Source organism: Salmo salar, chromosome 03 (genome assembly GCF_965601325.2).
Source record: "Salmo salar chromosome 03, fSalSal1, whole genome shotgun sequence".
Lineage (NCBI taxonomy): Eukaryota > Metazoa > Chordata > Actinopteri > Salmoniformes > Salmonidae > Salmo > Salmo salar.
In genome coordinates, this window is record NC_138293.1 from 30,274,335 (window position 1) to 30,290,000 (window position 15,666).

The 15,666-nt window shown below is 46.8% G+C and overlaps 1 protein-coding gene across 5 annotated transcripts in view; it reads right to left on the minus strand.

The window, feature by feature from the left end:
- The window catches only part of LOC106599680 (zinc finger protein 521), a 147,838-nt gene that overhangs the window by 128,683 nt on the left and 3,489 nt on the right, over positions 1 to 15,666 (minus strand). For 3 of the 5 annotated variants that reach the window (XM_014190971.3, XM_014190967.3, XM_014190968.3), the window contains one exon: positions 2,673 to 2,729. Coding sequence is in view for 3 of the 5 variants with exons in the window: in XM_014190967.3 (XP_014046442.1) it covers positions 2,673 to 2,729 (57 nt within the window). In the remaining 2 variants the exon portion in view is untranslated. The remainder of the gene's footprint in view (positions 1 to 2,672; positions 2,730 to 15,666) is intronic. The other 2 variants (XM_014190973.3, XM_014190969.3) reach the window with 1 other exon arrangement.

A 15,666-nucleotide genomic window follows, 5' to 3' on the forward strand; every position in this document is an offset into this window, starting at 1 on the left:
GAGAGGGCAGTGTGGAACGCGATAGAGATTGTGTCATCTGTGGATCTGTTGGGGCGGTATGTGAATTGGAATGGGTCCAGGATGTCTGGGATGATGGTGTTGATGTGAGCTATGACCAGCATTTTAATGCATTTCATGGCTACAGATTGTGAGTGCTACGGACGATAGTCATTTAGACAGGTTGCCTTGGCGTTCTTCTGACGAGTGTCAGAGCCGGTGTAGTAAAATTCAATCTTAGTCCTGTATTCACGCTTTGTCTGTTTGATGGCTCGTCGGAGATCATAGCGGGATTTCTCATAGGAAACAATGGGGTGACTTCATTGATGGCTTTTTGACAGTCCGTGGAGCCTGGTCCTGGGTGAGCAGTATGTCCTGTGCCGCCAACTCGTTGAAGTAGAAATCTTCATCTAAATCGATGTTAGTGATAGCTGTTCTGATGTCCAGAAGCTCTTGTCGGTCTTACGATGTCCAAGACATTATGTGCAAAAAAAGCTAAAAGAAAATACACAAAATAGCAGAATTGGTCAGGAGCCACTAAAACAGCAGCTATCCAATCCAGAGCCATTCTGAAGGTGGATTTACATGAAAGTTGTAACAAATTATTCAAAACAATAATCTCCTATATCTTGGTAAAGTTCTGCAACTTCTACTAGGATCCTATAGACTGCATCTGACGAGGGGGTTAAAAGAAAAACAACCAGACGAACTCAAATGAGAAAAGTGAGAAATTAATTTGTGCACACTCTTGATTTCTCCACAGGCAAACATCGATCGTGTCGCTGCTGTCTCTCTCCCTTCACTCTGGAGATGGTGGCTAGAGGGAGGAGGTGCGGAGGAGAGGAGAGAGAGGCGTGTGTGCGTGTCTGAGGGGGTCGTTGTAATCAGGGGCTCTCATTAGCCCGCCGTTGGCTGTGGATGACAGAAGGTCTCCCAGGGAACCAGGGGGAAACGGGCTCATAAGCCCAGCGCTTCTGCTGGGGTGGCTGAGGACGAAGCCTGCCTCTCTCCCCAACCAACTCCCACAGAGCCTGGCTCTCTACCTCTACCAAACACCAACCAACATGTAGACGTACAGACCCTGCTTATCTACCAAACGTTAAGCAACACCCAGGCATTAATATAAAATACTACAGCTGTAGACTAGACTGACATGGGCCTGAATAAAACACTTACGCAAAAGCAATAGCCTAAGACGACTGATGGAGACTGGCAAACACTGAACTGTGGGAGGGGGCTGAAGGAAAGAGACCTCCTCTCAGACACCTTGCAAAACCAATACAATGACCCATCCCCATAGACATACTGTAGTGAAACGGCCCTTGTGTTTCCAGTTTCTGCATGGGGATATCATATCTCTGTCTGAAGGGGCCCAGAGAGCGAGGGGTAGGTGGGTAAACACGACTGACTCTACCGCCAGGTGCCAGGCAGTGTGTGTGTGACTGTGAGAACCCAGAGTCCTCAGCCTGCTGGGCAAAGCCATCCATATCAGGTTTAAAATAACCACACATGAGACTTAACCTTCCACAGAGACAAATGAAATGAAAGAACGGTCGCGTGATCAGGAGCAGGCTTCATTCATAGTGGGCTCTCTGTGAGCCTGACCTGGATTACTGCTCTGTTCCTGGAGGGCATACGGTGAATGCCACACCAGCAGACAGGACACATTCATCTGCTCTGTGAGCTGTATTCTACCTCTATCTGAGGTTGGGAAACAAAGACGTGAACACACACACACACACACACACACACACACACACACACACACACACACACACACACACACACACACACACACACACACACACACACACACCACACACACACACACACACACACAATGCATGCATTTCACAGCATCTGATGTAACGCTCTCTCAAACAGACATGCACGTATGGACACACACACGCACACACATGCACACACACACACATGCATGCACGCACGCACGCACACACACACAGGTGAGCCAACACACAAGGAGCAGTAACATATCCGAGTGGTTGAAACACACTTCATTCCTCTCTGGAAAGACGATAGATCACACACACACGCGCTCCACTTTCCAGTCCAGAATGTGAAGCAGAATCTGGCCTTACAGGAGACGTTGAATATGGCGATGCTCCTTTAAGCTCAGGAAGCAGCCATTCAACCTGCCATTCACCAGCTTTTCAAGCTCGATAATGTCATAATCAGTTCGCTACTTACTGAAGAATGGAGTTTCGCTGAGCAACTATCGTCATTACTGCCGTCACAGTCGGTATGTACATCTAAATAAGAAGCTACGTGCAACTGAAAAAATGCCTTGTCTGGAAGGAATCTAAGTATTGTTTTTGACCAAGTGCACATGTACCAAATCCAGCAAAAAAACGAAATGATATTACTGATATTGCAGGAGGTGTAGAAAAGGTGGATTTAACACATCTTTCCAGACAAGGCATTTTTTCGGTTGCATGCACCTCTTCACTTAGTACATACCGGCCGTGACTATAGTTTCTCAGAGAAACGGCAGTAAAGTACTGAACGTATTTTGACATTATTACGCTTGTAAAGCTGGCAAATGGCAAGTTGAATCACTGCTTCCTGCCCTTAAAGGAGAATTGCCATATTCAACATCTCCTGTAAGGCCAGATTTTGGATCACCCAAAATGATCAAATATGAAATGGAGTATTACCGCTCGGAATCGCACTCTGCCCAGGACTGTGCTGCTCCTCTGTCACATTGTCTTCTACTGCCAGAAAGAAAGAGAGAGAGGGGGAAGAAATGGTTAACAGCAAAAAAACTACAACAACTTTACGCCTGTCAGACACATTGAGACTTTCTTTCCTTTTTTTGTTACTTTCTTTTTATTATTTACTGTTAAGGCTTTTCTGTATGGAAACTCGAGGAGATTTTAACAGCTCAACCAGTGCTTTGGGAATCCACACAAGCCTTTCATATGTACGAGGTTTGGCAACATGGCGAGCAGCCACCCACGTAAATAACATATAGGACTGAGTAATGACAATATGAATTATAAAATTCTCCCAAGAAACCCTCTCCCAACATCAACAGTGACCAACTGAAAAACGCCTTGATGACTGCTTAAGTGAGAGGAGATTTCTGAGACAAAATAACACCCCAGGTATTAGACAGGAGATATAGACTAATACATACGCTTCAGCAAAATGGTACTGTCACACATCTATAAACACTGCAGTTTAAACACAGTCTCTGAACAAATATACAGTACATATTTACTTTTTTTTAAGGACTTTACAGTATATGAATTGTTTTTGTAACATTGATACTACAGTGATATTAACAATTTATCAGATTCTAAGATATTTATAATTGGATTTATATTTTGTAGTTTTGAAAGACCGTGTTAATATATTCGTCCAAGGCCAGTTCACAACATGCACCTAAATATGGCATATTTGTGCGATTCTGAATGCAGGACCGTGCATTCAGATCAGGCCCCAGTCAGTCAGTGACTTGTTTGTAACTGAGTGCTTGTCAAAGGAGTGATGGTTTGAACAGCGCTCAGACTAATTCATTAGCTACATGGCAACCAATCCTTCTGACACGATGTGGTATTATTGGCATTGGCTTTGACAAACATGACTTTAGCCTGTTCAAGAGGTAGGAACCTTTTTTCGCAGGGGGCCTGCTTTGAACTAGGTGACAGGTAGGGGGGAAAAGAGTTCCTTGCGGCATGTCAAGTACAAGGTACTAAATGGATTTCAGCAGCGGGAAGAGAACAAAAGACTCTCCCACCTGTTCCCTGTAAAATGAGGGTCTCACCGTTCCTCCCCAGCAGTTGAAATGCATTCTCCATTATGCCTTCTCAACCCAGCCTTTCATTTCCCTTCAGCAGAGAGAAAGGGGAGGCTGACAGGACCTCCCGGCAGGGGGAGAGTGGCAGTGTGACTGCCAATGCCAGAAACCAGCTAGCGACACTTTTAAAAAAAAAGACACCAAATATCCCATACTTTGCATAATTAAGGCAGGGATCCTATCCACTTCCTCTAAGGGGGGCTGGAGTCAATGTAGAGAGTGGTGTCAAGCAGCTTCTTCTGAAAATGGTACACTCTTATAAAAAAATGACTATCTAGAAACTACAATGGTTCTTCAGCTGTCCCCATAGGAGAACCCTTTGAAGAACCATTTTGGGTTCCATGAAGAACCCTCCACAGAGGGTTCTACATGGAGCCCAAAAGGGTTCTACCTGAAACCAAAAAGGGTTCAACCTGGAACAAAATAGGGTTCACCTATGTGGACAGCCGAAGAGCCCTTTTGGAACATTTTTTTCTAAGAGAGTAAGAAAGAGATAGGAGTAGCGATGTCTCGAACCACTGGACAATATTGAACAAGAGTTGCATGTAAAGGAATTCTAAAAATCTGTCTTTACGACGTGCCATGTTTAGGAAATGTGTTTAATTCCACAAATGGAAGAAGAAAAGGTCTGCACTCCTACCTGAGTCAGACACCATTATCCAATTTCAGGGAATAAAAAAGGCCTTTAGTTGGTCAGAGCTCTGTTAGTTCATTTGTTAAACACATTACTAACATGGAAAGGACGAGGAGTAAAAAAAATATATAAAACAATTCACTTTTATTTAACCGGGTAGGCCAGAAGTTCTCAATTTACAACTGCGACCTGGCCAAGATAAAGCAAAGCAGTGCAACACAAACAACACAGAGTTACACATGGGATAAACAAACGTACAGTCAATATCACAATAGAAAAATCTATATACAGTGTGTGGAAATGTAGTAAGATTAGGGAGGTAAGGCAATAGATAGGCCATAGTGGCAAAATAATTACAATTTAGCAATTAAACACTGGAGTGATAGATGTGCAGAAGAAGAATGTGCAAATAGAGATACTGGGGTGTAAAGGAACAAAAAAATAAATAACAATATGGGGATGAGGTAGTTGGGTGGGGTATTTACAGATGAGCTGTGTACAGGTACAATGATCGGTAAGCTGCTTTGACAGCTGATGCTTAAAGTTAGTGAGGGAGCTATAAGACTCCAGCTTCAGTGATTTTTGCAATTCGTTCCAATCATTGGCAGCAGAGAACTGGAAGGAAAGGCAGCCAAAGAGGAGTTGGCTTTGGGGATGACCAGTGATGGGATGATACCTGCTGGAGCGCGTGCTACGGGTGGGTGCTACTATGGTGACCAGTGAGCTGAGATAAGGTGGGGCTTTAAGCAAAGATAAGCAAAGACTTATAAGCAAAGACTTATAGATGACCTGGAGCCAGTGGGTTTGGCGACAAATATGAAGTGAGGGCCAGCCAACGAGAGCATACAGGTCGCAGTGGTGGGTAGTATATGGGGCTTTGGTGACAAAACGGATGGCACTGCATCCAATACACTGCATCCAATTTGCTGACTAGAGTGTCGGAGGCTATTTTGTAAATGACATCGCCGAAGTCAAGGATCGGTAGGATAGTCAGTTTTACAAGAGTATGTTTGGCAGCATGAGTGAAGGATGCTTTGTGTCACGACTTCCGCCGAAGTTGGTGCCTCTCCTTGTTCGGGCGGCATTCGGTGGTCGACGTCACCGGCTTTCTAGCTACCACCGATCTACGTTTCTTTCTCCATTTGTTTTGTCTCGATTGTACACACCTGGTTCCCATTAAGTTATAATTTATTCCCTATTTAACCCTCTGGTTCCCACATGGTTTTGTGCGTGTTTGTTCTTTGTTTAGTGTTCTTGACTTCTGTGCGCTGGTGTGTTTTTCCCTGCGTGGACATTTTTGTTGTTTCTTTTCGAGTAAAGTACGTCTTTTACTCAGTTCTGTGTCCTGCGCCTGACTCCGTCCTACCGCTGCACACTGACATCTGATAGAAACACGCACCTCATATGGAGACAGCAGGTGCACCCAGTCCTCCGTTACCAGTGGAGGAGCGCGTCCAGCAGCACGCGACGATCCTCCAAAATCTTGGCACAACCATGGAGCGATGAGAGAGAGGGGGTTTTCCCACACCCCTATCAACTTCACCCCAACCCACACCGCTGTCCACCCCTCCGTCACCTGAACCCAGTGGGATTCGGCTCTCGCTCCCGAGGGCATATGATGGGACGGCTGCCGGGTGCCAGGGGTTCCTGCTCCAGATGGAGTTCTACCTGGCGACCGTCCACCCGGCTCCCTCGGGTTACGAGAGCATGTCCACCCTCATCTCCTGTTTGTCGTGGAAAGCGCTTGAGTGGGCCAATGCCGAATGGGGAGGAATAGACGCAGCGTTGGTCCGCTATGAGGATTTCACCCGCCGCTTCCGGGCGGTCTTCGATCATCCACCTGAGGGGAGAGCGGCGGGGGAACGCTTGTTCCATCTCAGACAGGGAATGAGGAGCGCACAGGACTTCGCACTGGACCTCAGGACCCTGGCAGCCAGCGCGGGATAGAATGAGAGGACCCTGATCGACCATTACCGGTGTAGTCTACATGAGGATGTTCGTCAGGAGCTGGCATGCAGGGACACCACCCTTACCCTCGACCAGCTGGTGGATTTATCCATCCGGCTGGATAACCTGTTGGCCACCCGCGGACGTCCAGATCGGAGTCCGTCCATTCCATCCCCCAGCACCTCTGATCCTACACCTATGGAAATCGGAGGTGCTGCTCTAAGGGTGACCGGAGGCGGGGCCGTTTCCTGCACCACCTGTGGCCGCAGAGGGCACACTGCTGGTCGGTGCCGGGGAGGTTCCCCAGGGAGTCGAGGCAGCAGGCAGGGCACTGGTGGATCATCCCAGGTGAGTAGGCACCCGACTCACCCAGAGCTCCCTGTTGCGCACATGCATGTATGTATAGAATTTCCTGAGTTTTTCCCACATTCCCAGCATAAGGCGCTAGTAGATTCAGGTGCAGCTGGGAACTTTATTGACCGTTCATTTGCACTTAGATTAGGGATCCCTATTGTTCCTGTTGATGTGCCCTTCCCTGTACATGCCTTGAATAGTCGTCCTTTAGGGTCAGGCCTGATTAGGGAGGTCACAGCTCCACTATGTATGATAACGCAGGACGGTCATGAGGAGAGAATTAGTCTCTTCCTGATCGATTCTCCTGCGTTTCCTGTGGTGTTGGGGCTTCCCTGGTTGGCCTATCATGACCCTACTATTTCGTGGCAACAGAGGGCTTTTAAGGGATGGTCACGTCAGTGCTCAGGGGGGTGTGTAGGTGTTTCCATAGGTGCAACTACGGTGGAGAGTCCAAACCAGGTCTCCACCTTGCACATCCCCCCTGAATATGCCGATTTGGCTCTCGCCTTCTGTAAAAAGAAGGCGACTCAACTACCACCCCCATCGACGGGGGGATTGTGCGATAAATCTCCTGGTAGACGCAGCACATCCCAGGAGTCCCGTGTGGCTCAGTTGGTAGAGCATGGTGTTTGCAATGCCAGGGTTGTGGGTTTGATTCCCACAGGGGACCAGTATGGGAAGAAAAAAAAATGTATGAAATGTATGCATTCACTACTGTAAGTTGCTCTGGATAAGAGTGTCTGCTAAATGACTAAAATGTAAAAAAATGAGTTACGTGTATCCTCTGTCACAGGAGGAGACGGTGGCTATGGAAACATATGTCTCCGAATCTCTGGGTCAGGGATACATTCGGCCTTCCACTTCACCTGCCTCCTCGAGTTTCTTTTTGTGAAGAAGGATGGAGGGTTACGCCCGTGCATTGACTATAGAGGTATAAATCAGATCACGGTGAAGTACAGTTACCCGCTGCCGCTCATAGCCAGTGTGACAGAGTCATTGCACGGGTCGCGCTTCTTCACCAAATTGGATCTCTGGAGCGCTTACAACCTGGTGCGTATCCGGGAGGGGGATGAGTGGAAGACGGCATTTAGTACCACCTCTGAGCACTATGAGTACCTCGTCATGCCGTACGGGTTGATGAATGCTCCATCAGTCTTCCAATCATTTATAGACGAGATTTTCAGGGACCTGCACGGGCAGCGTGTAGTGGTGTATATAGATGGCATTCTAATATACTCCGCTACACGCGCCGAGCATGTGTCCCTGGTGCGCAAGGTGCTTGGTCGACTGTTGGAGCATGACCTGTACGTCAAGGCTGAGAAATGTCTGTTCTTCCAACAGTCTGTCTCCTTCCTAGGGTGCCGCCTGTCCGCATCAGGGGTGGAGATGGAGAGTGACCGCATTTCAGCCGTGCGTAATTGGCCGACTCCAACAACGGTTAAGGAGGTGCAGCGGTTTTTAGGGTTTGCCAATTACTACCGGAGGTTTATCCGGGGCTTTGGTCAGGTAGCGGCTCCCATTACCTCCATGCTGAAGGGGGGACCGGTGCGACTGCAGTGGTCAGCTGGGGCGGACAGGGCTTTTGGTCACCTGAAGGCTCTGTTTACCTCGGCTCCCGTGCTGGCTCATCCTGATCCCTCCTTGGCATTCATAGTAGAGGTGGACGAGTCCGAGGCTGGGATAGGAGCTGTGCTGTCTCAGCGCTCGGGTACGCCACCAAAGCTCCGCCCCTGTGCTTTCTTTTCGAAGAAGCTCAGCCCGGCAGAGCAAAACTATGATGTGGGGGACCGGGAGCTGTTGGCTGTTGTCAAGGCTCTGAAGGCGTGGAGGCATTGGCTTGAGGGTGCTAAATACCCTTTCCTCATTTGGACTGACCACCGCAATCTGGAGTACATCCGGGCGGCGAGGAGACTGAACCCTCGCCAGGCAAGGTGGGCCATGTTTTTCACCCGTTTTGTCTTCACCCTATCCTACAGACCAGGTTCCCAGAATGCTAAGGCAAACGCACTGTCCCGGATGTATGACACAGAGGAGTGGTCCACAGATCCCACTCCCACTCGCTTCTTGCCTGGTGGCACCGGTGGTATGGGAAGTTGACGCGGACATCGAGCGGGCGTTACGAACGAAGCCCACTCCCACCCAGTGTCCAGTTGGGCGTCTGCAAGTTCCGTCTGATGTCCGCGATCGATTGATCTGTTGGGCCCACACGTCACCCTCCTCTGGTCATCCTGGCATCGGTCGGACAGTGCGCTGTCTTAGTGGGAAGTACTCGTGGCCCACTTTAGCTAAGGACGTGAGGGTTTATGTTTCCTCCTGCTCGGTGTGCGCCCAGCGCAAGGCACCTAGACACCTGCCCAGAGGGAAATTACAACCCCTACCCGTTCCACAACGGCCGTGGTCACACCTGTCAGTGGATTTCGTGACGGATCTTCCTCCGTCACAAGGAAACACCACGATCCTGGTCGTTGTGGATCGGTTTTCTAAGTCCTGCCGTCTCCTTCCTTTGCTCGGTCTCCCTTCGGCCCTACAGACTGCGGAGGCCCTGTTTACACACATCTACCGGCACTACGGGGTGCCTGAGGATATAGTATCTGATCGGGGTCCCCAGTTCACATCGAGGGTCTGGAGGGCGTTCATGGAACATCTGGGGGTCTCGGTCAGCCTGACCTCAGGGTTTCACCCCGAAAGTAATGGGCAGGTGGAGAGAGTTAACCAGGATGTGGGTAGGTTTCTGCAGTCCTATTGCCAACACTGGCCGGGGGAGTGGGTGGCTTTCATCTCCTGGGCAGAGATGGCCCAAAACTGCCTCCACCACTCCTCCACTAACCTGTCTCCGTTTCAGTGTGTACTAGGTTATTAGCCGGTCCTGGCACCGTGGCATCAGAGCCAGATCGAGGCACCTGCGGCGGATGAATGGTTTCGGCGCTCGGAGGAGACCTGGGACGCTGCCCATGTGAGCCTGCAACGGGCCATCAGGCAACAGAAGGCGAGCGCCGACCGCCACCGCAGTGAGGCCCCGGTGTATGCACCGGGGGACCGGGTCTGGCTCTCGACTCGAAACCTGCCCCTTCGCCTGCCCTGCCGGAAGCTAGGTCTGCTGTTTGTGGGGCCATTTAAAGTCCTGAGGAGACTGAACGAGGTGTGTTATAGGTTACAGCTTCCCCCTGATTACCGTATTAACCCCTCGTTCCATGTGTCTCTCCTCAGGCCGGTAGTGAGTGGTCTGCTCCAGCAGTCTGAGGTGCGGGAGGTTCCTCCGCCCCCTTTGGACATCAAGGGGGCCCCGGCGTATACTGTGTGAGCCATCATGGACTCAAGGCGTCGGGCGGGGGGCCTTCAGTACCTCGTGGAGTGGGAGGGGTACGGTTCGGAGGAGAGATGCTGGGTGCCGGTGGAGGAAATCCTGGACCCTTCCTTACTGCAGGAATTTCACCGTCTCCACCCGGATCGCCCTACGCTTCGTCCTACGGGTTGTCCCCGAGGCCGGTGTCGGCGCGCTGCTGGAGCCGCGCGTCAAGGGGAGGTACTGTCACGACTTCCGCCAAAGTTGGTGCCTCTCCTTGTTCGGGCGGCGTTTGGCGGTCGACGTCACCGGCTTTCTAGCTACCACCGATCTATGTTTCTTTTTCCATCTGTTTTGCCTTTATTGTACACACCTGGTTCCCATTACGTAATAATTTATTCCCTATTTAACCCTCTGGTTCCCACATGGTTTTGTGCGTGTTTGTTCTTTGTTTAGTGTTCTAGACTTCTGTGCGCTGGTGTGTTTTTCCCAGCGTGGAAATTATTGTTGTTTCTTTTCGAGTAAAGTACGTCTTTTACTCAGTTCTGTGTCCTGCGCCCGACTCCGTCCTACCGCTGCACACTGACACCTGACACTGTTGCGAAATAGGAAGCCGATTCTAGATGTAATATTTGATTGGAGATGCTTAATGTGAGTCTGGAAGGAGAGTTTACAGTCTAACCAGACACCTAGGTATTTGTAGTATATGGACACAATGTTAAAGTCCCCTTAGAGCCACCGTACATAGATAACTGTGTCCCTGTATCTTTCTGTCTCACCAGTGCAGAAGCCTCGACTCGTCCTGTGGAGACATACATGCCTTAGTGAGTGAGCCTGAGTCCCTGTGAGTCTAATGAGTTTCTCCAGCGCTGTTGAGCACCTTGCATCCAGCATCATTTAAATGGGCCAGGATAGAGGGGGGGTTCCTAATAAAGCCCTCATGTTTCGTACAGACCTTGGTTGGGTGGAGGGATTGTGTGTGTGTGTGTGTGTGTGTGTGTGTGTGTGTGTGTGTGTGTGTGTGTGTGTGTGTGTGTGTGTGTGTGTGTGTGTGTGTGTGTGTGTGTGTGTGGGGGGGGGGGGGTCATTTTGATTACTGTCCCTGTTGGCGAGATAAGTGAGTTGAGGCAGAAAATTCCATTTTACAATGCCATCCAAACTTATACATTACAGGTCTGTCAGCCATGATTCGATGATTTGTCACCACTGTGAACTTATTAAAAGTTTTGGGCAATTAAACAAAACAAGCAATTTACATTATTGTTGTAAAATTGTTGTCCCATCACTCCATGGGAAGTTTTAATGGATTTGACAGCTGCTACCTATGTGGGCCATTGGTCATCCGATCTAACCTGACAGATACACAATAATTTACCCATGGTAACGCTCTATAAATGTAACGAAAATCACTCAGCAACGAACAAAAATACGCATTTCACCAGCAATTGCTGCAATTTTTAACGAAAATGTATAATAATACATCTGACTAATTGAATGAACGTATACTGGAGCTGCCTGATAACCATCTCAATAAGACAGAATCTATTAAGTAGATGAATATATAACAGCATACAAACTGAATATCACTTCAGCAACACAGCTATCAGTTCATTAATTTCACAAGGTACATTGTGTCACTCTGCCAGTAACACACTGCATTTATAATTATGCTGCAATGTTTTGTTGATACAACATACACATGGGACAAAATCAACACTGTTCCTTGGATTTTATACATGTAACAAAAATAATGTAATCTGACAACAAGTGTTGAAGAGTCAAAGGTCCACTGATTAACACATACTATCTAACACACATGATGGCCATTAGGGAGGGATTGGCAGTCCTATGGCAAGAATCAATCCTTCAAAATGTAATCTACAAATGAATTACCAATCAGTAGAAGAAAAACACCAAGAATAAGACTTATGGCCAGATGTCCACAATAACAGCTTCAGTCAATACAGTAAGATGTCTCTTGTGAATAAATGCAGAAACAAATGTGCAAAACAGAACACATTCTAATGAAGAAGTGAATGGGCGCTACGCAATGCAATCGAGTTATCAATTGCTCTAATCCATCAAATGAATTCCTTGTTGCGTGTCTGACTGTCTGTCTGTCTGTCTGTCTGTCTGTCTGTCTGTCTGTCTGTCTGTCTGTCTGTCTGTCTGTCTGTCTGTCTGTCTGTCTGTCTGTCTGTCTGTCTGTCTGTCTGTCTGTCTGTCTGTCTGTCTGTCTGTCTGTCTGTCTGTCTGTCTGAGAGAAGGGCTGATACACACACACACACACACACACACACACACACACACACACACACACACACACACACACACACACACACACACACACACACACACACACACACACACACACACACACACACACACACACACACACACACACACACACACACACACAGCCCTGAGTCTGTCTGTTCTTGGATATGCGAGCTGCGACAGCGTGACTCATCTGGTTGGTTACAGAGAGCTCGGACGTTACAGTGTGGAGCACAATGGCTGTGTAATCGGCCCTGACTGACCGGGAAGGAGACTCTCGCCACAGGGACTACAACTCAATTTAGCTGGGGTCACCAGGTCAAACCTCCTCAATTAGTACTAGAGGGAGAGGAGGGGAGAGGACACACACTGCACATGATGAATAACTTTCTTAATGAGCATTATTTGAACAGGTGCTGATTAGTGTCATAAATAATTTGCAAAGGAGAAGCTGTGTGTTAATCTTATGGCATAACGTTTGTAATCCTTCATGTATTATTATCATGTAAACAAGTTATGAATATGAATAGTAATTCTGAAGTTGTTTGAAATCAAATAATACCTTATTGGAAATAATAATACTATCAAAGGATAAATAATCATACCAATATTATGGATATTGGATATTATGATCATATATAATACATGATATGTATTTTATACAAACAAATGCATCAGGAAATCAATCACTGACAGCAGATGGGGGGGGAGACAGACACCATCTCCCCAGCAGTCAGACAAGCCATGACAACAGGAGAGACACATGCCATGAAATAAGAGGAGATATCGGCCAGCTCCCGTGGCACCCAGACAGGCCCGGCACAACTCACTGAGCCCCAGCTTCCCGCATGTCAAGAACACTGACAGCCAAGTTAATGGTATTTCTATGGCTCCATCATCATTTCCTTAATGATAATACTAACCATAGTTTTGTGTCACATTAGAAAAGTGCTAATGGGTGTTATACCACAGATCATTAATTGTAAAAAAAGACTGAAATATCGGAGGCTTATAAAGCAAAACTGGCATTAGAGATGAATAAAGCTTAAAGTAGAGGAGAATAAAGAGGAGTAGTGAATCTACTCTGTCTTTCACTTTAATTATTAAAACCAAATGAGTGCAGCTCTTATCTTTTTTTTAATATAAATATGAATAGATACTGAATAATTATTTTTCATTAATATTCACAACAACAAAACTCTGAAGCTCTAGTATGGCCTAGTTGCAATCACTTGGTTTTCGTTAGGTAATGACATTTGGATTGTAAAGCAGAAAAAGTGGAAATGGATCCTTTGAGTGCAGCACATCTGCCTAGTTCCACATTGGCCATGTTGGACATCAATAAATGCATTGATATTATTGTACTAGGCACAGATGAAGACATGGTTTAACTATGGTTGAACGCTCAACCTTTGCACTACTTCAAATCACCTCACCTAAATATGACAACAATAAAGCCTGAAATGCAATGACAAATACAAAATGGTGAGGCGAAGAAAGTGTGTTAATCAAGGCAAACTCAAATGTGTTACTGAGCCAAAGCAGGGTTATTTTTGACAGTCAGCCTATATGACACAGACGGTCTATGTTAGCTGTTGATTTTCATAGCATTTTCTTGACTGTAATAGTCATTCATACTATTTCCATATTATGGATTCATATGAACCCATATCAAATGGCATACAGTCTGCTTCTATCCGATGCCAAGCCAAATCCCAGAGTTCACTCATGTAATGATGGAACACATCTCGTGGTAAACATCAAATATTTAAGGTGTATATGACACGACAACGATTTCATGATATCCTGCAATACAGTAACTAAATGGTGCAGAAAATATATTTATATATGCAGACGACGGCTACCCTGGAAATATCGTTGTCAGCCAATGAAAACGTTAGTGGAGTGAGACCGACTTCAGAGAGTGTCATTTGTGCTCTAAGAGAAAATCTTAACTCTCTCTCTCTCTCTCTCTCTCTGCTCAGGAAGTCTGTGAGCAACGTGGCAGGCAGGCAGGCAGTCATCTACTGTAGGTGCAGATTCTGGACTAGTCTGTCTGAAGGATCCTCGTTCTATGCCTCCTCACTGTGACTGAACAAGCTGCTGACCCAACACTTCGGGCACATCACGTGAAAGCAAAATGACGACGCACCCACTGTAGTTGAGAGATGTAGATAGTCTAGGATTGAGTAAATGTCAGTGATGAGGGTGAAGTGTTTGCATATAAGCGAATGATGTATGGTCTCGTCCTGTGCCATCTATTCCCCTAAGCGACAGTGTCGCCGGCTCCGTCTCTCAGACTTAATTGAAACAGGACTTGTAACGTTGCCCTTTTCCTCGACGGGACCAAAACATAACCTCTGACTCCCTCCAGCATCCAATTGAGAAAGAAAAGAAAGGCGTACACATTCCACAGACAGAAGGAAAAAGGAGAGGCACCATCAAGGCTTTATTCTGTTCTCTTTCTCTCTCTGTACATGCTCTCTCCATGTTGACCGATACCATATGGCCCCGGCCCTGTCGCCGGTCATGATCGGGATTGACCCTCCCTACATGTGCCAATAAAGTGTTATTTTACTGTCCCTGTGAGGCATGGACACTGACCAGTAACCCACAACACAATGATATTGTCTCTAACCCACAACACAATGATACTGTCTCTAACCCACAACACAATGATACTGTCTCTAACCCACAACACAATGATACTGTCTCTAACCCACAACACAATGATACTGTCTCTAACCCACAACACAATGATACTGTCTCTAACCCACAACACAATGATACTGTCTCTAACCCACAACACAATGATACTGTCTCTAACCCACAACACAACTAAACACGGACCACTGTCTATTGCCAACACAACAACACAATCGAACACTGACCACAGTGTCTAACCCACAATAACACAACAAATGACACTCTGATCTGGACCTGTGCCACTACCAGGAACGGCAGAACAAGTTTTTTACAGGTGTGCAGGAAAAAACTTTAAGCCTCATTTAGACATTTTTCTGCTTATAATCTCCGACATCTGATAGGCTATTTATTAGTCAACTTGTCTAATAAGAGGGATGCTCACCAAAATAATGTAATAAATCAAATAGAATGAATGCATTAGAATGAATGCATTAGAATGAATGCATTATCAATAATCTTGATGTTTAGGGACCGGGGAGATTTTCCATGTAAAATGTCCAAGTGACATCAGTTTGACAAGTTTTATGGAAATGAAAATCTGTGAAAACAATCCTACATGTTTCTGATATTATTCCAGTTTGTGTTGGATGCATATTTTATGTGGTTGAAAATGAAATACTGTCAGTTTTTATGTCCCTGAAAATAATT